The 24,285-nt window shown below is 33.2% G+C and overlaps 3 protein-coding genes across 5 annotated transcripts; 2 read left to right on the forward strand and 1 right to left on the reverse strand.

The window, feature by feature from the left end:
- The first annotated feature begins 3,578 nt into the window (after positions 1–3,578).
- On the forward strand, positions 3,579–7,406 carry LOC105790371 (DEAD-box ATP-dependent RNA helicase 32-like). Of its 3 annotated transcripts, none has more exons than XR_008198323.1 (4): positions 3,579–3,922; positions 4,442–4,527; positions 6,425–6,576; positions 7,150–7,406. XR_008198323.1 is itself a non-coding variant. In XM_052634119.1 (4 exons), exons 1-4 carry the CDS (start codon positions 3,840–3,842, stop codon positions 7,257–7,259), a joined length of 366 nt encoding a protein of 121 aa, XP_052490079.1. In that variant the 5' UTR covers positions 3,579–3,839; the 3' UTR covers positions 7,260–7,406. The 3 variants fall into 3 exon arrangements, 2 of the variants coding, with proteins under 2 accessions (XP_052490079.1, XP_052490080.1); XM_052634119.1 differs by lacking the exon at positions 4,442–4,527 and adding an exon at positions 5,572–5,592; XM_052634120.1 differs by lacking the exon at positions 4,442–4,527.
- A 1,896-nt stretch (positions 7,407–9,302) lies between these two features.
- LOC105790372 (proline dehydrogenase 2, mitochondrial) lies at positions 9,303–23,032 on the forward strand. The gene is made up of 5 exons (XM_012617939.2): positions 9,303–9,975; positions 11,956–12,601; positions 12,684–12,924; positions 13,343–13,380; positions 22,673–23,032. Exons 1-5 carry the CDS (start codon positions 9,478–9,480, stop codon positions 22,696–22,698), a joined length of 1,449 nt encoding a protein of 482 aa, XP_012473393.2. The 5' UTR covers positions 9,303–9,477; the 3' UTR covers positions 22,699–23,032.
- Positions 23,033–23,488: 456 nt separating this feature from the next.
- On the reverse strand, positions 23,489–24,070 carry LOC128042956 (secreted RxLR effector protein 161-like). The gene has a single exon (XM_052634486.1). The coding sequence runs from the start codon at positions 24,068–24,070 to the stop codon at positions 23,489–23,491; it is 582 nt and encodes a 193-aa protein (XP_052490446.1).
- Between the last annotated feature and the right edge of the window lie 215 nt (positions 24,071–24,285).

Below are 24,285 nucleotides of genomic sequence, written 5' to 3' on the forward strand. Positions count from 1 at the left end.
CTTTCTTCAATTCTCTCTCATCTCATACGCCTCACAACCCTTACGAACCAACTTCTCGACCCTCAGAGCAGAAATCACATTTGATAGATAATTTCGACACTCCCCTATAAGCACCACCTCATCCCCCTTCACAGTTTTTAGTACCACCCATTTAGTAGCACAGTCCAAATTCACTTGATGCTTAACCAGCCAATCCATACCCAGTATTAAATCGAATTCTCCAAAAGAAAGTTCCATTAGGTCCGCCAAAAAGATGGTTCCTTGAACCTCCAACGGTACATCTCTGAACAATCTGTTCACCCTAACTGACTGCGCTAAAGGACTTAACACAATAATTTCACTCGCAGTGGTTTCAACCATTATACCCAAAGTCTCAGACACCGAGCATGCTATATATGAATGTGTAGACCCAACATCAATCAGTGCAGTATAAGGTACATTATAGATAAAGAACGTACCAGTAATAATATATGGGGTGTCTCCATCCTTCGGGGACGTTGAGCATAAACCAGAGCTGGCTGCCTTGCCTCAGTATGACCAGCACCTCTGCCCGGTGCTCCACGACCACGACAAATACCATTTCCATCTTTGGCCTGACCACGGCCTCTCGGTGGCTGCTGAACACCTCTCGGCAGTTGAACAATACCCCGACCTGAAGCTTGTATCTGCTCAGGTCTCCGTAGACAATCTCTGATATGGTGCTCTAATGATCCGTACCTCAAACATGCTCCAATCCTTTTCCAGCACTCGCCATAATGGCATCTACCACAGTCAACACATATCTGCTGTCCAGTAGCAGCAATAGGGGCCCCAACTCTGACCGACCCATCCATTCTAGCCTTTTTGTTCAGCCTCTGAGCGGAACTCTAGGGCTCAGAATCTCTCTTATTCCTACTATTTTCTCTGTTCAGACGCTTAATACGCTTCACCTCCTCAACGATCTTCGCCTTGCCCACTAGTGTGGCAAAGTCTTGCTCCCTCTGTGGAGCTATCAAAACTCTCAGACTATCCCTGAGGTCGTCCTTGAATCGAACACACCGCTCATAATTGGTTGTCACACTACACCAAAATAGGCTTTTAGCGGCGTTTGGATAAAAACGCCGCTAAAGATCGAGCATTAGAGGCGCTTTACGGAAAAAACCACTAAAAATAAGCATTAGCGGCGTTTTCCAGAAAGCGCCGCAAAAAACCTATGCCCAACGAAGCCGTTTTCTGAGCCTTCGGGATTTTAGCGGCGTTTTTGGGAAAGCGCCGCTAATGGTCAGAGATTTAGCGGCGTTTTTTGGAAAGCGCCGCTAATGATCAGGGCTTTAGCGGCATTTTTGGGAAAGCGCCGCTAATGATCAGGGCTTTAGAGGCGTTTTTGGGAAAGCGACACTAATACTGAGGGCTTTAGCGTCGTTTTTGAAGAAGCGCCGCTAATACTTAGGGCTTTAGCGGCATTTTTGAAGAAGCGCCGCTAATACTCAGGGCTTTAGCGGCGTTTTTGAAGAAGCGCCGCTAATACTTAGTGCTTTAGCTACTTTTTTGAAGAAGCGTCGCTAATTCTCTATTTTTAGTGGCGTTTTTTAAAAAGCGCCGCTAATGCTCAGGGATATAATATAATCTAAAATATTTGTTAAAAATGGAAAAATTAAAATACTATAAGTTCTTTTAAACAAAATATATGGCATAACCTTATATATGGAATAAAAGGCGGCATCACGTGTTAAACTAATTCAATTATTATTTAAAAATTTATATAAATAAAATAGACATAATGATTTATTTATCTTTCTAACTTTACAAAAAATTATTTCAATCCTTTATTTAATTTTTATCTTTTAACCCTTAAATTTATATTATTTATTAAATCAGCTCAAAATAGATGGGAAAAATTATTCTTTATTAACTTTACTAAATATGGAAGCCAAAGGCCCTGAAATGAAAACAATTTTCACCTAAGCGTTTTATAACTTATACACTTTTAAATTAATAATGGTAAAATTACATGTTAATCCCATAAAATGATAAAAATTTTATTTAATCCTTATAAAATATAATTAAAATGGTAAAATTAATTTTTAACTATCCTAAAATATACAATTTAATTCCATCTCCTCCAAAAAAATAAAAATAAAAGAAAAACATTACCGTTAATCTAGTTCATAGGAGGCTGAAAGTGATACCCGGTTCGATGAAGTTTTACAGTAAGTGCAGTTTTAGATTGTAAATGTGGATGAACCTTATGAAATGCTTCAACGACACCATTCTTACTTATTATCTCACAAAAACACCCAATTATTAAATAAACTAACAAAATATTTTCTGTAAACTCCTTTAAAATTTCGAAAGCCGAATGTTGAAAGAGGATGGTGATTCATTTATATAGGACTGAAATTTAACAATTTCAATATATATATTTTAAAATGTTTAGATAAGATAGATTTTTATTTGAATTTACCAGTAATTTATAATATCAACATTAAATCTACAATTCTTGATTTTCTTTTTTTAAAATAATTAAAATTTTATTCTTATAGTATTTAAATAATTAGGGATTATTATGGTTTAAGGGTTGGGGTTTAGGGGTTAGGGATTAGGGGATAGGAGTTTAGGGTTTATGTTTTATGATTCACGGTTTAGGAGATAAGGGTTAGGGGTTTAGGGTTTAGATTAATTAGTATTTTTAATTTATATATTAAATAATTTCTTATATAATTGTAAAGAGATAATATTAATTTTAATATATTAAAATTATGATTATAGTTTAAATTATTTAAGAGATAATAGATAAACTTTATATATATTAAATGGTTTAAGATTTAACGTTTACTTGATATTTGTTAAATGACACGTAAAGAATATTTGAAAGTAAAAACATAGAAAAATATATGTTAAAATGGAAAAAAATTTAAAATAATATTATTTAAAATAATTTTAAAGTGTTTTGGGTATATGACTGATTAGGTTTTTAATTTATATATTAAACAATTTATTATATAATTGTAAAGAGATAATATGAATTTTAATTTATTAAAATTATCATTAATATAGTTTTTAAAGTTTTTTCTCTTTGCTTTAAAATTTTTGTTTTAGTTTTTGTTTTCTTACATAAAAATTATATAAAAATTTTAAAATTTATCTAATTCTTTTAAATATTACTTAGGTAAGCAATAGCGGCGTTTAAACAAAAAAAAAAAAGTCACAAATATGTATTAAATTTTTTCAAAAGATACCACAGAAATTTAATTTTTTTAGTGGCGTTTTTTTTTAAAACGCCGCAAAACCCATAATCAATTGTAAAGAAAATGGGGGGAAGATGAGGGGGGAAGATATTGAAACAAAACAATTAAAATTAAATCAACCAAAGAAATCCCTAGAAGCCTAAAGAAAAGGGGGGGAAGATGAGGCCGAGGCCGACACCGATGGAATTCGTGAGGGACGCAGACGACCAAGGTTCAGCCATGGAAGTCGACGGTGTTGACACACCGGAGATCTTCGGCGAAGGCGTCATCGCTTCCGACAACAAGCTCGCCTATGCCGATTTCTTCAACAACTTCGAAGACGATTTTGATGACTCCGATATTGACTAAAAAAGAAGAAGAATCGTTTGTACGTCTCTTCTCTTCTCTGTCTGTCTTTCTTTCTCTTCTTTGGCTTAGCCATGTCTCTGCTTTCTCTATAATTTCCTTAGCAAAGAAGAGAAAGCAAAGAAATCAAAGTAAACAAATGAGAACCCACCAAAAAATTCAAATCTCTTGTTAGTTTTTTTTTTTTTTGGTGCGTGTGTGTGTGTGTGCGCGCGTTCAAAAAAAGCGAATTATTTTTGGGTTTTAAGCTGTTGAACGGTGAAGAAGATGACGGTTGCAAATAGTTATGATTTGTGGAAAAAAGATGCCTTCTTTTCTGCAGCAGAAGAGGTTCAAGAATCTGCTGATATGTATGTTATTTTTTTTAATTTTAAATTTTATGCCTTTTTTTTTTAAATTTACTGGGGTTTGGTTCGTGACATGGGTTTTATTTGTGCTTCTTAGATGTTTGTTTAATTTCATATAATTGACTGTTCAATTATTTAGTTTTTTTTTTGGGGGGCGGGTTTAAAGGTTCCTTTTTTGTTGTTGGGTTTCTGCTAAATGTGCTATATTTCCTAGTTTTCTTGCTGATATGTATGCTCATGCTTATATATATATATATATATATATATATCTGTTCAACTAGGGGAAAACATATAATTAAAGGTTCCATTTTTTGGTGGAAGGTTATATGCTTGTGATTTGAAAACTTCAACGAAAATTTTGTTATGCTTAATGTTATGAATCAACCACTTTATAAGGTTTTTGTATATATAAACAAGTTTAAGCTTCAAACATATATTTTTTTAGAATAATTATTTCATGAAGTCTTTGAAGTAATTTAATGGCTTCTGCTGCCCTTGTCCACCATGGATATTTGTTGACAGGTGACCTGTAATGGAACCATGAAGTTTCTATAAAGCATTTTCATAATTGCTCGACTTTTCTGTGTCACTTGCAATGCAAACTAAAGGTCTACATTATAGCCATGCTGGAATTTGTTTATTTGTAATTTGTTATTTTTCTGTGTTTTTTTATTTGTAATTTGTTATGTTTTCTGGGTTTTGCTTATAATGTCTGCATTAATATTCATTTCACATTTTTGTTTTTCCCCCTTTGTAAAGATATTTGCTTTTGTTTCTTATTCAAAGTTCTAAACTAATTTTTTCCCTGTAATTTCATTTTTAGAATCAAAGTTTCTTTTTTTTTTAATTATTTTATTAACAACATTGACTTTTAATATTTATTTTGATAGTTTTTTTTGGGGGAGGTGTGGGTTGGGGGGCGGGTCAGCATATTTGCTTTTGAACATAAGATTGATTCTACCTGTGTTATGTATTTGCCAAATTCCAGTTTTGGATTCAAAGTTTGTATGTGTTTCTTACCATTTTCTAAGAAATAAAAAAACATGTTATCAATATTGTCTTTGTTAAGTCTTTTTCACATAATTTTCTTTGAAGTTTGAACATTGTTTTGCTCCTTTTCATTATGGAAAAACAAATCCTTTTTCCAATTTAATCTTTGTTTTAATTATTTTATGTAATTAAATTACTCAAAGTTTCTTTCCTTTTTGATCCAAACTTTTCTTTTGTACAAAATTACTCTCTTTCTTAACTTCTTATATTATATATATGTTTTATAAGATTAGCTTTAGCTCTCAGTTTTCAGTTTCACATTGAGTTATTTGAGCATTTTTCATATTTCTTTCTAATGTGGGACAGATTTCATTTTCTTAAAAAGAAAAAAATTATATTGTTTTCATATTAGAGTTGATGATTATGATTTAACCTCCTCTACAATCTTTCAGTCAAGGGAAAGTAATGAAAGCTTATAGCCATGCTGGAATTAGCACCATCATCAATTCATGGTTGTAGATATTAAATGGTCTAGGGAACACTGTGTGTTAGAATTTGTACTAACTGAATTCCTTGCAATGATCTCTTGTACTTTTAGCTAATACAAGTTGTGCCCATTTGGCAGAGAGATGCTTGATTTTCTTGTTTCTATGTTTATGCAGAGGTTCGGTGTCAAGCAAAAGGTTCCAAGATTTGACATGCTTATTCTGTTTCTTTCACCTACGGAATGAAATAATGAAATTATAAATTAATACATAATAGACTTATATTTTGATTTATGAAAAAATTATACATAATTAGTGAAGCTCAGTTCCTTTGTTTGAATTCTTATGCTTTAGGTAGATAAGGGTTTCTCTGTACTGCCTGAAAACATTTTGTACTTCAAAAATAATATGCCACATGAAAATAAAATAAAAAAGAATCAAATATAAAAAATTCGAACATAGAAGAAGTTTAATCAATTTGCTTGCAAAAACTCTTCAAGGTCTATCTCTTTTCATCTTCTAGGTATGTGTTTTCTTGGTTTTATATATAAATTCTTTTCTTTTGACAAAGAACTTGAGGTTTAATTAAATTTGACTAAGGACTTGGGGTTGAACTAATTTGATTCTTGTTTTTTATTTTATTTTATTTTATTGGCAAGAAAGATAAAATATTTTATTTATCAACTAATCTAAAAGATTTTGAATTCTTATGCTTTAGGTAGATAAGAGTTGTTTTTTAGTTGTTTTCTTAAATTATTTATGATTATATTAGTTGCAATAATGAAAAAATAATTTCATTTATGTACTAGTAGGTTAAATGGTAAATTCTTTTATATAGCTGCTTTGGCTCGTAAGCTTACCTGGTTACGTGGTAACTTGCACAGATTCTAGTTTTTCTTTTTCTGGGAATAGGTAGATCGTTTTACATTAGTCAATTATGTATGCCCCTGGGTAGTTTTACCTTAATGATTTGTTTTATTTGTAGTCCATTACTTGAAATCAGTTTTTGAGCTAGTTTTCTTATTTTCAGGTCAGCAACACGGATCTTGAAGAAAAAAAAGCTGAAGATCAATGTTCATAGGCCTGTGTGGACAAGGGTTGTCTTTGATGAGGAAGGCAACACACTGGCTCCACTTGCTATGTTGGCTGACAAGACGAGCGGCGATATACTGCTTGACCAAGGTATACGTAATCCCTTCTGTTGGCAAATGTTGCTGCAATTTTTTATTTTTCTTGAAATACCTGAGTCTAGCACCCATGTTTGAATCGTGTTTGGACATGATGGGTATAGAGTTATGACCCTTCAGATTCATGGAAAAACTTGGAAAAATTGAATATACCTGTATTGGAAAAATTGAATATATCAATGATCAATTTAATTATTATAGTGTTCTTCTTTTTCCTGTGCCTTAGTTCTCTTTTATGCTATATAAGACATTTCTATATAACGTTAAACAACAGTAGTGCAGTTAGCATGTTTCTGTTTTGCTTTTTGCAAATTAATACTATTGTTCCTTGTTAAAAAATTAAATAGTTTAGACGATCATTAGAAAGAATGCCTATTTGTAACACATGGAAGAGCTATGATTGAGATTGTTTGTTAGTATAGTTCAACCTGCAACTAAAGCTGCACATAATTGTTTGTTATATTTTTTTTTTTGAGCCTTAATGGCTATATATATTTTTCATTTTAAACATCTCTATTGTTTACCAAGTTGGTTGGCTTATTTGATCATTTGGTTTTGCATCCTTTAGATATTGAAGGTGTGGTGGATTCAATCTCTTCAAGCTGGAAAAGCCAAGGCTTAGCACTTTTTCAAAGTAGAGTGTTATTTAATGTTGTATTCCATGGTCGTTTATCTTAGTCAGAACTTGAATTAGGTGTTATTGAAACAGGGTTTTGTAGCTACCTTGTGTACTAGCTTCTTTAATCATGATTGTTAATTATTACGTGTTTTGGAGCTTCTTTTATATTTGGCCTAGTTAATATAGATCAGATGAGCTGTGAGGTAGATTGCTGATTTATTTAAACATAATATTTTAATTCTAAATTTAAATTCATTAATTTTTATATTTATCTTTAAAGTTAAAATTTTAATAGAAAATTTAATTTAATTAATTTTTTTATCCTTAAAATTATATAGTTTAAAGTTTAAATTTCAAAAATAAAATAAAATAAAATATTTATTATAGAAATAAATATTATTTAATTAATTTTTTTAAAAGCTATGCTTTTAGTGGCGTTTTCGAAAAAGTGCCGCTAGCAGCGTTTGTGGAAAAAGCGTCGCTAAAAGTCCTGGTCTTTAGCGGCGTTTGTGAAAAAAGTGCCGCTAAAGGTCCTGGTTTTTAGCGGTATTTTTTCCGGCGCTTATCAAAGCGCCACTAAAAACCTGTTTTGGTGTAGTAATTGTTGTCAGTGCAAGAAGACATGGGTTCGAGTGCGATTAAGCGCATTATTTTCCTATTTAAAAGTGGATATGATAAGAACCTATAATAAGAATAATGTTAAAAAAATTAACATTTATCATTTTAGGGTCTGTTTGTTTGCATGTAAAATATTTTCATTATTTTACTTTGTTTGTTTGGTGGAAAATGAATTATCAAAGGAAATCATTCTAAAAAAAAAAAAGAAGGTAAAATTAAAGTTCTTTTAAGGAAAATGTCTTACCAAACTTTTTTCCGGAAGATGCTTTCCAAACTGATAAGGCTCTGTTCACACTATCTTCACTGTCGAAGAAAACAGATCCTTATATTCAAATTCTATACTTTTTACGATTTAGTCCCTGAAATCTAAATTTTTACTAGTCTACAATTTAATTCCTCAAAAATAGATTTTTTTTATTTTACAGTTCAGTCCTAAACCTCGTTTTGTATAGTTTTGTAGAATAGACCCTTTTCTAAAATTTCCAGATTTGATAATTTAGTCCTTACAACTAAAATTGTCAAAATTTTAAAAATTAGTCCTTGATATTTGAACAGTTAAACTTTCATATTCTATTTTTCAAATTTGTAAATTCAAAATAATGTAAATTAGTCCTAAAACTCAAGTTTTGAAATCTTTACAATTTAACCCCTAGAGTTTCAAACTTTACTATTTTATGCTCAAATTTTCATATTTCATAATCATATAATTTAGTTACTACATCAATGTTTGATTTCATTACTCAAACCCTTACTTCAATTTGGTCCTTACTTCAATTTTTATCAAATTAAATCATTTTTCAACTTATTCATCCAAATAATATTCAAAATAAATATTTACCACTTTCAACTTAATTAAACATAATTTATATTCTCTAATTTATGAAATTAACAATTAAGCTTAATTAAGTAAATTAAGATTAATTAAAACTAAAACATGATTAATTAAAATATAAATGAGCTTTATGAAATAAGCTCAAACAATGAAAAATAATAAAAGCTTAAATATATGTTTGTTTCATCGAAAACAACATTTATGAAATATTTTCAAGAAATTTGTCAAACAATGTAAAATATTTTGCATGATTCATCCAAACACCAAAAATATTATCTTTTCTAGAAAAGTAAGTTATTTTTAAAAATCATTTCAGTGAAACAAATGAACCTTATTCAAAATCCAAACCCTACTTAGCTCAACTTAAGTACATCAAGTAAATTAACAATAATTATAGAAATCGAAAAGTAGGGTTAAATTGAGTGTCAAGTACTATATCAAACTAAATCAAAAATTTCCAAAATTTTCGCTTCTTAATAAGAATCATTAAGTCAAATTTATTTCCAAAATTCCATGAAACTCTCATCATCCAACATGTGTATCATTCTCAAACAACACATAGTTTCAAAGAAAGTCAACGGTCCAAAAAAAAATCTTTACAAGTTTTGGAAACCTTAATTAAGACAAAGATTTTTGCTTTGTTTTCCAGTCATCAACATGTCTAAAAGCCGTCAATCTCGTTTTTTAATCCAATTTTGTCGGTGTTTATAGTAAATTTATGATTTTACGTACATTTTCGCCTATATTTAGTGTTCCCCCATTTTTTTTCAAACATTTCATCATATAATTATTTATCTTTTTCTTAGTAGAATTAGCCATCCCTTTCCATGGACAGAAGGCTGCTGCCGGCGACCACCCTCCGCCTCTTCAACAGGCGTTTTAACTCCACCGTCTCCACGGCTACCGTTTTACAGACCCTAAAACCCGAACCAGCAGCTTTGACGATCGTCAACCTCGATGATCACCGGAAGCTTTTCGCTTCGGTTTCGACGTCGAAGCTGCTACGTTCATCGATCAACCTTGGGTTGGCCTCTAACGAGACGTTCGTTGATTTCGGAATGTGGGTTATGAATTCTAGGCTTATGGAAACCAGTTTGGTACGTGATGTTATATTGAAGACCGTGAAACACACGATGTTCGAACATTTTTGCGCCGGCGAGACGACGGAGGAGGCGGGGGAATGCGTGAGGAAAATCCACGACGCTGGCCTAAGAGGGATGCTTGTATACGCCGTCGAACACACCGGTGATAACACCGGTTGTGATCGGAATTTGGAAGGGTTTCTTCGTTGTGTTGAATTCTCCAAGTCCCTCCCACCTTCTTCTGTAAGTGTTCTTTTTTTCATTTTTATTTGCTTCAATACTGAACCATTAATTTTTTATTTAATTACCTAAATAAAAATATTGTGATGTAAATCAAGTTTTTTTTTAATATTTACTTGACTTTGAGATATAAGAAAATTCATTTTTAAGTACTTCATTGTAAAAATAATAATAGATTAAACCTGGGTAGTTGTTTTTCTAATAACTTCCGATTATTTTTTGGCACCAATAAAATTTAGCACATCATCAAATTTTAAAGACATGAAATTATTATTATACACTTATCCATAAAGAAATTATTTTATGGACCTTTCCCACCACATTATTCATGGTCTATTTTCAATTATTTCATAACATGTCAATCATTTTTTCCATGTCATTGACACAGAATTTTGTTAATTTTTTTACCTTGAATTCTAACCCTAACATCTAACTTTGAACCCTAAATTTAGAATTTCGAACCCCAAACGCAAAACCTGTAACACCGAACCCTTGAACCTCGAACCCAAAACCCAAACTCGAACAATGAACCTTAAATCTTAAACCCAAACCTAGAACCTTGAGGTTTGTGGTTTAAGGTTCAGGGTGAAATAATTACCAAAATTATGTGTCAATGACATGGAAAAAATTAAACAAAATTTCTAATTTTTTTAAATTTGTTGCACAAAAATAAAAAAATATTAACGTATGGAAAAAACAAAATGATTAAAATTTGTAAAAATAAATAAATAAATTTATTTATAATTTAAAAAATAATTATTTTAAGTAATTTAATTAAAGTTAAATTAAGTAGGAGAAGATATTAGATATAGATGAGTGTATAATTATACTTTGTTATCTTTAAATTTTAATGACGTAGCACTATTTTATTGGTGCCTAAAAACTATATTTTTAGGATGATGATAAAGTAATTTATTCTTTTTTTTAGTATTTTTAGTGATTGTTTACTTTTATGTAATTAAAAATAAATATTTTAATTTTATATTTGTTAAAATTATTATATTTGTCAATTTAGCCACTAGTTTTCAATAACCTTTCCTTGGTCCCTTCTTTATAAATGGCCAAAAGGTAATTATATTTAATTCCTTTTCTAATTAAATTAATTATACAAGGCACCTTTTAGAATTGTATTAATATTTAGCCATGTTTATCATATGGTTTTAATATTTTATACATTAATTTTTTATAAATTGAATAGTTGAGTTGGTATCATTTTAGCTGGTTGGCAATAAATTAATTAATTGTATAAATCATCCATAATAATCACATTATTTTGGGTAAACTATAAAATATTCACTTTTATTTGTTTCAGATTACATTTTAGTCATTTATATTTGAAATGTTACGTTTTAGACACGTTATCATTTTGTTACGAAGTGGTCACTATATTGTTAAGCTTCGTTACCTCCCTAACCGCAGACCTATGTGGCAGTCTAAATGGGTTTTAAATGTCAATTTGGATGTCCTACGTGGCAGTCCAAATTAAATTTATTTAATTAAAAACCTATTTTCATCCTAGCAATTGGATACTAAAGTTGGCATTTAAAACACATTTGGACTGCCACGTAAGATTGTTGTTAGGGAAGTAACAAAACGATAAGTGACTAAAATGTAATCTGAGACAAACAAAAATGACTATTTTTGTAGTTTATCCTAATTGTTTTTAAAAACTTTCATTATAATTTCAACAATTAATAAGTAATTTGAATCTTCAACCCTAAGTTCAAATCTCATCATCAGCAATTATGATGTGTGAGTTTTCTTCCCTTATGTGAATTTTGTCTAGCTCTTTTTGTATTAGTCTAAATTTTTTCGATTAATCATCTATTGTGCATTGTACGGGTCGGATTCTAGGATATATATATATATATATATATATATATATATATATATATATATATTTATCTTGTACTATTAATACAATGTTGTCAATGCATTATTTTATGTTGTTTTTTTAACTATCCTATTAATCCGTGACAACAGGTAAGTTTCCTCATTGCAAAGATTACAGCAATATGTCCCATCGGCCTTCTTAGAAGAGTTAGCGACTTGCTGAGATGGCAATACAAAGACCCTTCTTTCAACCTTCCATGGAAGCTCCACACTCTCCCAATTTTCTCCACTTCAAGTCCTCTTTACCACACTCTTCAGAAGCCTCCACCACTAACTCCAGAAGAAGAGCTTGACCTCGAACTGGCTCACCGAAGACTCCAAAAACTCTGCCAAAAATGCGTACAAGAAAGCGTACCTCTATTAATCGATGCCGAGTACACGTCCTTGCAACCCGCCATCGATTACTTCACTTACTCTTCGGCCATCAAGCACAACCAAGACGGTAACCCTATCGTTTACGGCACGGTCCAAGCTTACTTGAAAGATGCGAAAGAGAGGTTGTTTATGGCATCCAAAGCTGCTGAAAAACTAGGAGTTCCGATGGGGTTCAAGCTAGTAAGAGGCGCTTACATGTCGAGCGAAACCGAATCGGCTTCTTCGTTAGGCTATGATTCCCCTATTCATAATAGCATCGACGAGACTCATGCGTGTTACAACGATTGTGCTGGTTTCCTGCTCGAAAGGATTGCTAATGGCAATGATGCAGTCGTCTTTGCAACTCATAATATCGATTCAGGTACTAAATTAAGTTGTCCTTTTCAATTTTAGTGGCGTGGGGGGTTCTTGAAAAATAAACAAATGGTGTGTGTATCAAACAGGGAAGCTGGCGGCATGTAGAGCAAGAAATTTGGGGATTCAGAAAGGGAATCGGAGGCTTGAATTTGCACAGTTATATGGAATGTCGGAAGCACTTTCGTTTGGGTTGAGAAATGCAGGCTTTCAAGTAAGCAAGTATTTGCCATATGGACCTGTGGATATGGTAATGCCTTATCTTTTAAGGAGGGCTGAAGAGAATAGAGGATTGCTATCTACTTCAAATATTGATAGAGTACTCATGTGGTAAGAGATAATTAGGATTTCTTTCAATCAGATTTTAAAATATTGGTTGGTGGGCTAACCAGTCTAACCTCTTGTTCCGATATTACAACCAATTTTTGTACAACTAGTTCGACCGATCAGTCTGATCGGATTCCAAAATCCATGCAGATGGGATGCAAATGGTTTGAACATTGGTTTATAGTGTCAATTTGCAACAGTTTTGCTAAAAGAAAGTCTAACATACTTCTTACTTTATAACATTAAATCTAAAATCAACTTCCAGCAACGTTAAACACTGTCAAATTTTTTTGAAGCATTTTTCAACTTCAATGATAAATTAATCTTACTTGTAACTACTTCAGCAGCTAATTAGGGTTTTTAATAGAAGAGTAAAGTGTGATGTGATGTTTATTGAGACACCATGGATTTGTTTGTGCAGGAAAGAGCTGAAGAGAAGAATAAAGAGCCTGGAATTTGGTAAGTAGAGATGAGGGGGAAGAGTGTAGAAGATTGATTAAAATTTGGAGAAATAAAACAAAGAAAATGATAAAGAATATAATGGAGAAGAGAAATAAATTTTGTATGGAAGAAATAAAATTCTTTCTAATAAACTTTTTATTTCAATCACACAAAAAAACTTCATCACATACAACTCTTTATATAGGAGTTGTAAATGACTATTCATCTATATCACTAAATGCTTGGAGTTGTGACTATTCATGCATGTGTGAAACTTTTCATATTCAAGTCTCTTCACTCTTCATAATGTGTGTAACTTTTCATCTTCAAGTCTCTTCACTCTTCATATTCAAGTCTCTTCACTCTTCTAACTTTTCATAATTTATTTGTGCAAGATTAATTTAATTATGTGCCAACAATGCCTCCCTTAAATTAAACTTGCTTTGAACTCCCAACCTTTCAACATTTTTCTTGAAGACTTGTCCACTTAGCGGCTTTGTGAAGATATCAGCTGTAACACCCCTTACCCGAGACCATGGCCGGAGTCGAGCATGAGGCGTTACTTGACTTAACTTAAAAGTTCGGGGCATAAAAAAATTTACTTTCAAATTTAATTTCATCATTCATAATAAAGCTGTCCTCCTGTACAGCAGTCACTAAAATAATTATAATTCAAGCTACAAAACTCGAAATTTAGATCCGTAAATTTTCCATAAAACTAGACTCATATATCTATTCACCATAAATTTTTCAGAATTTTTTCTTTAGCCAATTAGTACAGTTTATTAGTTGAAGTCTCCCCTGTTTCACTAATTGACTATCCTAACCACTCATCACTAAAATTTAATTATCTCTTATTAAAGGCTTCATATGGTGATTAAACTTATTTCTACTGAAAATAGACTCATTAAGGAGTCTATACATATAAATTATAACTCAAAATTCCTTCTGTACAATTTTAATGAATTTCTAAAGTCAGTACAGGGACTTCAAAACATTCTTGCCCTGTTTTACTAAAATTCAAATATCTAAAAGTATATAATTCTTTTGCTTACTCCACTTCTTCCCTATGAAAGTAGACTCTTTCATCTTTAATTTCATATCTCACTCAACTTCTAATTCTATTTCTACTATTTTTGGTGATTTTTAAAAGTTACATCAATGCTGCTGTCCAAGAACTGCTCCATTGCAATTTTTAAAAAATTCAATATAACCCTTTATAATTGTCTAACCTTCCCGCAAATTTCAAATCACAACCAATTCCAAGATTTCATCTACTTCATTTAAATACTAATGAAGTTCAACCAATCAACCATTTCAAACTAAAACATGTATATATTTCGATATCTAACATAACCATAACATTCAAATTTACTTTTTACTTCAATTCCTATACATGCCATATAAATCCAAAAGTTGCTTAACATAAACTACGGAGTATATCCGGGTAGTGTAATTCTTGATGTAGATCCGATCCTCCGAATGTATAAATACGTTAATCTACAAAACAATAAACACACACATGTAAGCTTATAGAAAAGCTTAGTAAGTTCATAGGCATAAAACATAAATCTTACCAAACACTTGTACACTTATACAATATACACCATTACTAAATTTACCTGTCAACCACAATCTTTGGTGAGTTCCTTGGTATAAACTCACTACTACTTATTCTTTTACCATAATTCCTTTGGGCCCATTTGTCACTTACCATCCTTGATCAAAATTAAGGAACGGTTATGGAAATTTGAGTACTTCACTTTCACTTTGCCATATGACCTCTTATCACTTGTCCTTGATCAGATAAGTGTAGCTAGGCTACCACTTATCACTTTACCACTTGATCAGATAAGTGTAGCTGAAGCTACCACTTATCACTTTATCACTTGATCGATAAGTGTAGCCACTTATCACTTTGTTTCTTGATCGATAAGTGTAACCACTTATCACTTTGTTTCTTGATCGATAAGTGTAATCACTTATCACTTTGTTTCTTGATCGAAGTACTCAAACCGACGCGTTCCACTTAATTTGATCATTTATTCGATTTTCACATTTTTATTTTATTCTCATTTCAACAATAAATACATTTCACCATACATTGTATAATTCATGAAATTAACATTTAATCATTAAATTTCAGCCATATGAACTTACGGATCGATTTGCGAATTTGTAAAAGTTCGGGGACTAATCGGCTACTTTTTCTTTTCCTCGACTTGTTTGTGTTCTCGATATGATTCAAAATATGAAAACCCAGCTTATTCCGGACCTCCTATGGCGTTTTTGCTGATAAATTGTGAAGAGATCTCTAGATTTTTCACTTTTGTCTTTGTTTTAAATGTTTAATTTGTTAAGTTTCCAATTTTGCCCTGTTTCTCCTGCTGATTTTTCTTACCCAACCGTCCAGCCCATATAATTTGGGCCTAATAGCCTTTAAATCCCTCCACTTTAGTCACTTAAGCTATTTAATCACAATTTAACAAATTTTACACTATTCCCAATTTAGTCCTTTTAGTTAATTAACTATCCAAACGTTAAAATTTTCTAATGAAACTTTAATACCAACTCAATGACACTCTATAAATATTTCTAAAAATATTTATGGCTCGGTTTAAAATCTTCGAGGTCTCGATACCTCGTTTTTTTAATTATTTTAATATTTATTCCTAGTACACTATTCACTATTTCAAAAATTTTCCTAACTTCACATTTAACTTATACTTACTAAATTTATAATATTTTCTACTGTTTGTCGATTTAGTGATCTCGAATCACCATTCCGACACCACTAAAAATTCAAAGCTATTACAACTCTCCCCCTTTTAGGAAATTTCGTCCCCAAATTTCGTGACTGAAATAAATTCGGATCATGAAATCTCATCAATTCCTCCGCTTCCCAGGTTGCCTCCTCGGATCCATGTCGATTCCATAACACCTTAACTAGTGGTACACGTTTATTCCTCAACTCTTTAACCTCCCGAGCTAAAATTTTCACCGGTTCCTCCGAATAAGTCATGTCGGGTTGGAGCTCTATTTCGTATGAGGAATTACATGTGATGGATCCGATCTATACCGTCTCAACATAGACACATGAAACACATTATGAATATTTTCAAGTTCCCGGCAAAGCCAATCTATAAGCTACCTGGGACCGATTCTTTCAATGATTTCATACGCCCGATAAATCGTAATGAGTTTTCCCTTCTGAACCGCATAAAACTTTCTTCCACGGTGACACTTTCAAAAATACACGATCACCCACACTAAACTTTATATCCCTTCTCTTCAAATCTGCATATGATTTTTGCCGATCGGAGGCGACTTTTAAACAATCTCTAATAATCTGAACTTTTCTTCGTTTCCGAATCAAGTCCACTCCCACCGTTTGATTCACTTAATTCAGTCCAATATAATGGAGTTCTACACTTTCTTCCATACAGAGCTTCAAACGGTGCCATTTTAATACTAGTTTGATAACTATTATTATAAGCAAATTCGGCTAAAGGTAAATACCTTTCCCAGTTGCCGCCGAACTCAAGTATACAACACCTTAACATATCTTCTAAAATCTGAATCACTCGCTCTGACTGCCCATCTGTCTGGGGATGAAAAGCTCATCTGTGTTGAAATTTAATTTGGTGCCCAGAGCCTCCTGTAATTTACTCCAAAATCTCGAGGTAAATCTCGGATCTCGATCCGAAATAATAGATATCGGTACCCATGTAACCTCACTATCTCACACACATATAACTCCGCTAACTTTTCAAGTCGATAACTGCTCGACCGGAATAAAATGTGCCGACTTAGTTAACCGATCAACAATCACCCATATCGAATCTTTCTTCTTTGAGTTCTTGGTAATCCAGATACAAAATCCATCGTGACATGTTCCCATTTCCACTGGAATCATAATGGGTCAGAACAACCTCGCTTAAGACTTGATGCTCACTTTCACCGTTGACAAATCAAACATCTTGCTACATATTCACAGATTTCTCGTTTCATTCCGTGCCACCAATACATTTTCTTCAAATCACAATACATTTTGTACTCCCGGTGAATAGAACACATACTATCGTGAGCCTCGATAAAATATCATTTTCAAGTCTAAATTATTTGGAACACATATTCTATTACAATAATATAACATACCATTTTCATCAATGGAGTATTCGAGCTTAACTCATTTTGAACCATCTGTCGTTTTAGCATCAATTTTGGGTCTTCATCTTGTAATTCCGAATCCGTTGAAAGAACACAGTTTAGCTTTTAATTCGCTAGTATAGAACCATCCTCATTAATAGATAAATGAGCACTCAATGCCCGTAATGCAAATAATGATGATTTCGACTAAGTGCATCTGCTACGACATTTGCTTTCCCGGGTGATAGTCAATGACAAGATCATAATCTTTCAAAGAACTCTAACCATCGTCTCGTCTCAAATTTAACTCTTTCGAGTCATTAAATACTTCAAGCTTTTATGATCGGTATACACGTAACATTTCTCACCATATAAGTAGTGTCTCCATATTTTCAAAGCAAACACGATCACGCCAATTCCAAATCATGTGTAGGATAATTCTTCTCGTGCGGTTTCAGGTTGTCGGGAAGCATATGCCACCACTTTTCCCGATCGCATAAGTACACAACCCAAACCACTCGAGACGATCACTATATACTACAAGCAGACGCCTGGATTCGGTTGAGTCAACACTGGAGCCTCCGTCAACATCTTTTTCAACTGATCGAAACTCTGCTGACATTCGTCTGACCATATAAATCAACATTCTTTTGTAGTAATCGAGTCAACGGTAAGGTAATCATTGAGAAATCTTTGACAAATCGGCGATAATAACTCGCCAATCCTAGAAAGCTCTGTACTTCAAGAACATTCTTTGAACTTTCCAATTTACCACCGCCGCTATCTTACTTGGATCCACTCTTATTCCATCACCGATACTATATGACCCAAAACGCAACTTCTCAAGCCAAAATTCACATTTCTTGAATTTCGCATATAACTGCTTTCTCCCATAAAGTCGTAATACAATCCTTAGATGTTGTGCATGTTCGGACTCTGTCTTTGAATAAATCAATACATCGTCAATGAACACAACCACAAATCTATCCAAATATGACTGAAAAATTCTATTCATCAAATCCATAAAAGCAGCAGGAGCATTGGTTAAACCAAATGGCACCACCAAAAATTCATAATGACCATATCGAGTTCGGAAGGCGCTTTTGACACATCACACTCTTTAACTTTCAACGATAATACCGGATCAAGGTCTATCTTGGAAAATCTGCAAGACCTTTCAACCGATCAAACAGATCATCAATACGAGGCAAAGGATATTTATTCTTTCTGTTACCTTATTCAACCGCGCTCGTAATCTATACACGTCTTAAAGAACCGTCCTTCTTTTTCACAAACAAGACAGGTGCACCCTGGCGACATACTCGATTCGATGAACCCTTTATCTAATAACTCCGCAATCGCGCCTTCAACTCTTTTAATTCATTGGAGCCATTACAGACGGTGTCATTGATATAGGAGTTGTTCCGGAATCATATCAATTACAAATTCAACTTCTATCGGTGGTAGACCGGGTAACTCTTCAGGGAACACATCAGGAAATTCATTCACCACTGGCACTTGTTCGAGCTTTAAATCAGAACCCCGAGTATCAAGGATATAGGCCAAGAATGCTTCATTGCCTTTGCGTAATAATCTCCGAGCAGAGAGAGCTGAAATAATTCTGACTGTATCGCCCATATTTTCTGACCCAACTGAGATTACATCTCCTGTTTGACATTTCAAACTGATTTGCTTATCACGACAATTCACCACCGCATCGTGCCTCATTAACCAGTCCATCCCCAGAATAATGTCAAATTCCCGAAAGGGTAACAACATCAAATCAGCGGGGAATTCATAGCCTTTCACTTTCAGTGGACAATTACGACATATTAAATTAACCATCACACTATGACCTAATGGATTTGTAACTTGTATATCAAATTCAGTGGACTCAACAGATAAATTCTTTTCAGATGCTAACATAGTGCAAATATATGAATGAGTAGATCCAGGGTCTATCAATGCATAAACAATAACATCATAAAGATAGAAAGTACCAGCAATTACATCAGGAGCCGTAGCTTCTTCCCTTGCTCGAATGACGTAGGTACGTGCTGGTGCTCTATTCTCTGATCGACCAACTGATTCCCTCGTACCCGAACGGGTAGTCCACAGTAGTAACCTTTCTCGCCCGAACGTCTACTTCTTTGAGGAATGGTTCTCTCAGATCTCTTTCGCTCCACTTCATCTTTTTGCGGTGGGGACAATCTCGAATAAGATGATCAGTAGCCCACATTTATAACAAGCCCCATCTTAGTCCTGCATTCTCGAAATGATATCTTCCACAATATTGACACTTAGGTCGTGAAGCATTCGAACACCGCTCACACTTGCTACTGGTCTATCGAATACCACGAAATCGATTGTCTTGGTCTATCTCGCCGATCTCCCGATTAATCGATGTAGTTCGATTAATTTCTTCTCTAGATTTCTTCACCGAAAAATCTGAAAATGACTTAGAAGCACCTCTTTGAATGGCTCTTTACTTTTTCGATCCATTGCATTTTTCGTTGTATACTTCTTCAAGCTTTTGAGCACGATCCGATGAACAACGAACTCTCGTATTTCATTACCCCAATCATCATTCTAATTTCATCATTTAACCCTTCTTCAAACCGGATACACATTTCTTCTTGATGAGGTACAATGTCTCGGGCATATTTTTTGAGGTAGACAAATTCTCTTTCATATTCACTCTTGATTTATTTCCGTCAGAGGTCGAGAAATTCTCTTTCTTTTTATCCAAATACCAAATCGCCCACATATTTCTTCTTAAATTCATTTTGGAAAAATTCCCAAGAAATTTTCTCTGCGGAACCATGACCTCGATCGTCTCCCACCAACTATAAGCTTCTTCTTTCAACAGAGACACAGCACATCTCAAATAGTCATCTGGTGAGCAAGCCATTTCTTTAAAAATTCTTATCAAACTCTGTAACCAATATTCAGCTTTGACGGGATCATCATCAGTCCTTCCCCGAAATTCTTCGGCTCCAAGTTTTCTAAGCCTTTCCAATGGAGAACGCTTACTAGATTCAGTCGTTGTAGGAGGTGGAGGAGCAACCGGGGGTACCATCGATGGAGCAATAGGGGGAGGAGGTGGTTCAGCCTGATTTCTTTCTTGCCTCATTTCAGTATACCACTGATTCATAATCCCATAAATCATATTCTTTAATTCATGCTCTCGCATTTGGGAAATCGGAACATCACTGCTTGCTCTTTGTTCGAATTCGTGTCTCATCGTTAACTTCTTCTTGATCGAGACGTTCGGTAAATTTGACATCTTTATAATCGGAGAGTATCTATAAAATAACAAAGATTAGATCGGATCATACACATCACACTATCATGATTTATATGGCATGTATTTCTAAACACTTTACACTTCACACATATTCCGAGGACCGGCTAAACCGGGCTCTGATACCACTAAAATTTAACACCCCTTACCCGAGACCATGGCCGGAGTCGAGCATGAGGCGTTACTTGACTTAACTTAAAAGTTCGGGGCATAAAAAAATTTACTTTCAAATTTAATTTCATCATTCATAATAAAGCTGTCCTCCTGTACAGCAGTCACTAAAATAATTATAATTCAAGCTACGAAACTCGAAATTTAGATCCGTAAATTTTCCATAAAACTAGACTCATATATCTATTCACCATAAATTTTTCAGAATTTTTTCTTTAGCCAATTAGTACAGTTTATTAGTTGAAGTCTCCCCTGTTTCACTAATTGACTATCCTAACCACTCATCACTAAAATTTAATTATCTCTTATTAAAGGCTTCATATGGTGATTAAACTTATTTCTACTGAAAATAGACTCATTAAGGAGTCTATACATATAAATTATAACTCAAAATTCCTTCTGTACAATTTTTAATGAATTTCTAAAGTCAGTACAGGGACTTCAAAACATTCTTACCCTGTTTTACTAAAATTCAAATATCTAAAAGTATATAATTCTTTTGCTTACTCCACTTCTTCCCTATGAAAGTAGACTCTTTCAGCTTTAATTTCATATCTCACTCAACTTCTAATTCTATTTCCACTATTTTTGGTGATTTTTAAAAGTTACATCAATGCTGCTGTCCAAGAACTGCTCCATTGCAATTTTAAAAAATTCAATATAACCCTTTATAATTGTCTAACCTTCCTGCAAATTTCAAATCACAACCAATTCCAGATTTCATCTACTTCATTTAAATACTAATGAAGTTCAACCAATCAACCATTTCAAACTAAAAACATGTATATATTTCGATATCTAACGCAACCATAACATTCAAATTTACTTTTACTTCAATTCCCTATACATGCCATATAAATCCAAAAGTTGCTTAACATAAACTACGGAGTATATCCGGTAGTGTGATTCTTGATGTAGATCCGATCCTCCGAATGTATAAATACGTTAATCTACAAAACAATAAACACACACATGTAAGCTTATAGAAAAGCTTAGTAAGTTCATAGGCATAAAACATAAATCTTACCAAACACTTGTACACTTATACAATATACACCATTACTAAATTTACTGTCAACCACAATCTTTGGTGAGTTCCTTGGTATAAACTCACTACTACTTATTCTTTTACCATAATTCCTTTGGGCCCATTTGTCACTTACCATCCTTGATCAAAATTAAGGAACGGTTATGGAAATTTGAGTACTTCACTTTCACTTTGCCATATGACCTCTTATCACTTGTCCTTGATCAGATAAGTGTAGCTAGGCTACCACTTATCACTTTACCACTTGATCAGATAAGTGTAGCGGAAGCTACCACTTATCACTTTATCACTTGATCAGATAAGTGTAGCCACTTATCACTTTGTTTCTTGATCAGATAAGTGTAACCACTTATCACTTTGTTTCTTGATCAGATAAGTGTAACCACTTATCACTTTGTTTCTTGATCAGAAGTACTCAAATCCGACGTTCCACTTAATTTGATCATTTATTCGATTTTCACATTTTTATTTTATTCTCATTTCAACAATAAATACATTTCACCATACATTGTATAATTCATGAAATTAACATTTAATCATTAAATTTCAGCCATATGAACTTACCTGGATCGATTTGCAGAATTTGTAAAAGTTCAGGGACTAATCGGCTACTTTTTCTTTTCCTCGACTTGTTTCAGGTTCTCGATATGATTCAAAAATATGAAAACCCAGCTTATTCCAGACCTCCTATGGCGTTTTTGCTGATAAATTGTGAAGAGATCTCTAGATTTTTCACTTTTGTCTTTGTTTTAAATGTTTAATTTGTTAAGTTTCCAATTTTGCCCCTGTTTCTCCTGCTGATTTTTCTTACCCAACCGTCCAGCCCATATAATTTGGGCCTAATAGCCTTTTAAATCCCTCCACTTTAGTCACTTAAGCTATTTAATCACAATTTAACAAATTTTACACTATTCCCAATTTAGTCCTTTTTAGTTAATTAACTATCCAAACGTTAAAATTTTCTAACGAAACTTTAATACCAACTCAATGACACTCTATAAATATTTCTAAAAATATTTATGGCTCGGTTTAAAATCTTCGAGGTCTCGATACCTCGTTTTTTTTAATTATTTTAATATTTATTCCTAGTACACTATTCACTATTTCAAAAATTTTCCTAACTTCACATTTAACTTATACTTACTAAATTTATAATATTTTCTACTCGTTTGTCAGATTTAGTGATCTCGAATCACCATTCCGACACCACTAAAAATTCAGGCTATTACATCAGCCATCTGATCTTCCGTCTTGCAATATTCAACTTGAACATCACCATTATTCACTAGTTCCCTCAAGAAGTGATATCGAATGCGAATGTGTTTTGTCCTTCTATGATGAATTGGATCTTTTGTGACCGAAATAGTAGAACTATTGTCACAAAACAAAATTGTTGACTTGCTCTGCTTCTGCTTAAGACTCTCCAAAATTCCACGTAACCAAATCAATTGACATCATGCATAAGATGCAGCGATATATTCAACTTCTGTAGTCGAAAGCGCCACAACTAATTGTTTCTTTGAGCTCCATGAAACTGCACCACTACCAAGGTGAAAAACATAACTAGAAGTACTTCTGCTGTCATCAATGCTTCTTGCTAAATCACTATCCGTATAACCAATGAGATCAACTAATGTATTAGCTTTATAGAAAATTCCATAATCAATGGTTCCCTTCACATATCTCAATATTTTCTTGGCAGCCTCCCAGTGATTGGAGTAAGGTTTCTCCATGAATCTACTCACCAAGCTAACAGCATACACGATGTCAGGCCTTGTCGAAGTCAGATACATCAACTTTCCAACCAAACTTCTGAATATGGTGGAATTGACTAGCTTTCCTTCACCCTCTTTAGATAACTTCAGACCTGTAATGCATGGAGTAGAGACTGGATTCGTATTTTCCATCTTGAACCTTTTTATAACTTCCTTTACGTAGCTCTCTTGTGAAATAAAAATTCCTTTCTCGAATTGATGAATTTCAATGCCAAGAAAATGATGAAGTTCTCCCAAATCTTTCATATTAAATTCTGCCATCATTGAGTGTTAAAATTCTTTCAACATCTTCACATCATTTCCTGTGAAAATAAGATCATCAACGTAGAGACTTACAACCATGAATCTTCCTTGAGAATTGTCTTTGATGTAGAGAGTATGCTCATATGGACATTTCTGGAATCCACACTTCTAAAAATAAGAATCGATGCGGCTGTTCCAAGCTCAGGGTGATTGCTTCAACCAGTACAAAGCTT

Source organism: Gossypium raimondii, chromosome 8, assembly GCF_025698545.1.
Source record: "Gossypium raimondii isolate GPD5lz chromosome 8, ASM2569854v1, whole genome shotgun sequence".
NCBI lineage: Eukaryota > Viridiplantae > Streptophyta > Magnoliopsida > Malvales > Malvaceae > Gossypium > Gossypium raimondii.

What these genes read in the sequence shown, in the direction of transcription:
- LOC105790372 (XM_012617939.2), top strand. Translation starts at nt 9,478, where the DNA reads ATGGACAGAAGGCTGCTGCCGGCGACCACCCTCCGCCTCTTCAACAGG. An exon ending in AACTCATAATATCGATTCAG is followed by an intron (nt 12,602 to 12,683) that starts GTACTAAATTAA and finishes TGTATCAAACAG; the next exon opens with GGAAGCTGGCGGCATGTAGA. An exon ending in AATAAAGAGCCTGGAATTTG is followed by an intron (nt 13,381 to 22,672) that starts GTAAGTAGAGAT and finishes GACTTGTTTCAG; the next exon opens with GTTCTCGATATGATTCAAAA.
- LOC128042956 (XM_052634486.1), bottom strand. Translation starts at nt 24,070, where the DNA reads ATGGCAGAATTTAATATGAAAGATTTGGGAGAACTTCATCATTTTCTT.
- LOC105790371 (XM_052634119.1), top strand. Translation starts at nt 3,840, where the DNA reads ATGACGGTTGCAAATAGTTATGATTTGTGGAAAAAAGATGCCTTCTTT. An exon ending in GTTCAAGAATCTGCTGATAT is followed by an intron (nt 3,923 to 5,571) that starts GTATGTTATTTT and finishes ATGTTTATGCAG; the next exon opens with AGGTTCGGTGTCAAGCAAAA. An exon ending in CGATATACTGCTTGACCAAG is followed by an intron (nt 6,577 to 7,149) that starts GTATACGTAATC and finishes TGCATCCTTTAG; the next exon opens with ATATTGAAGGTGTGGTGGAT.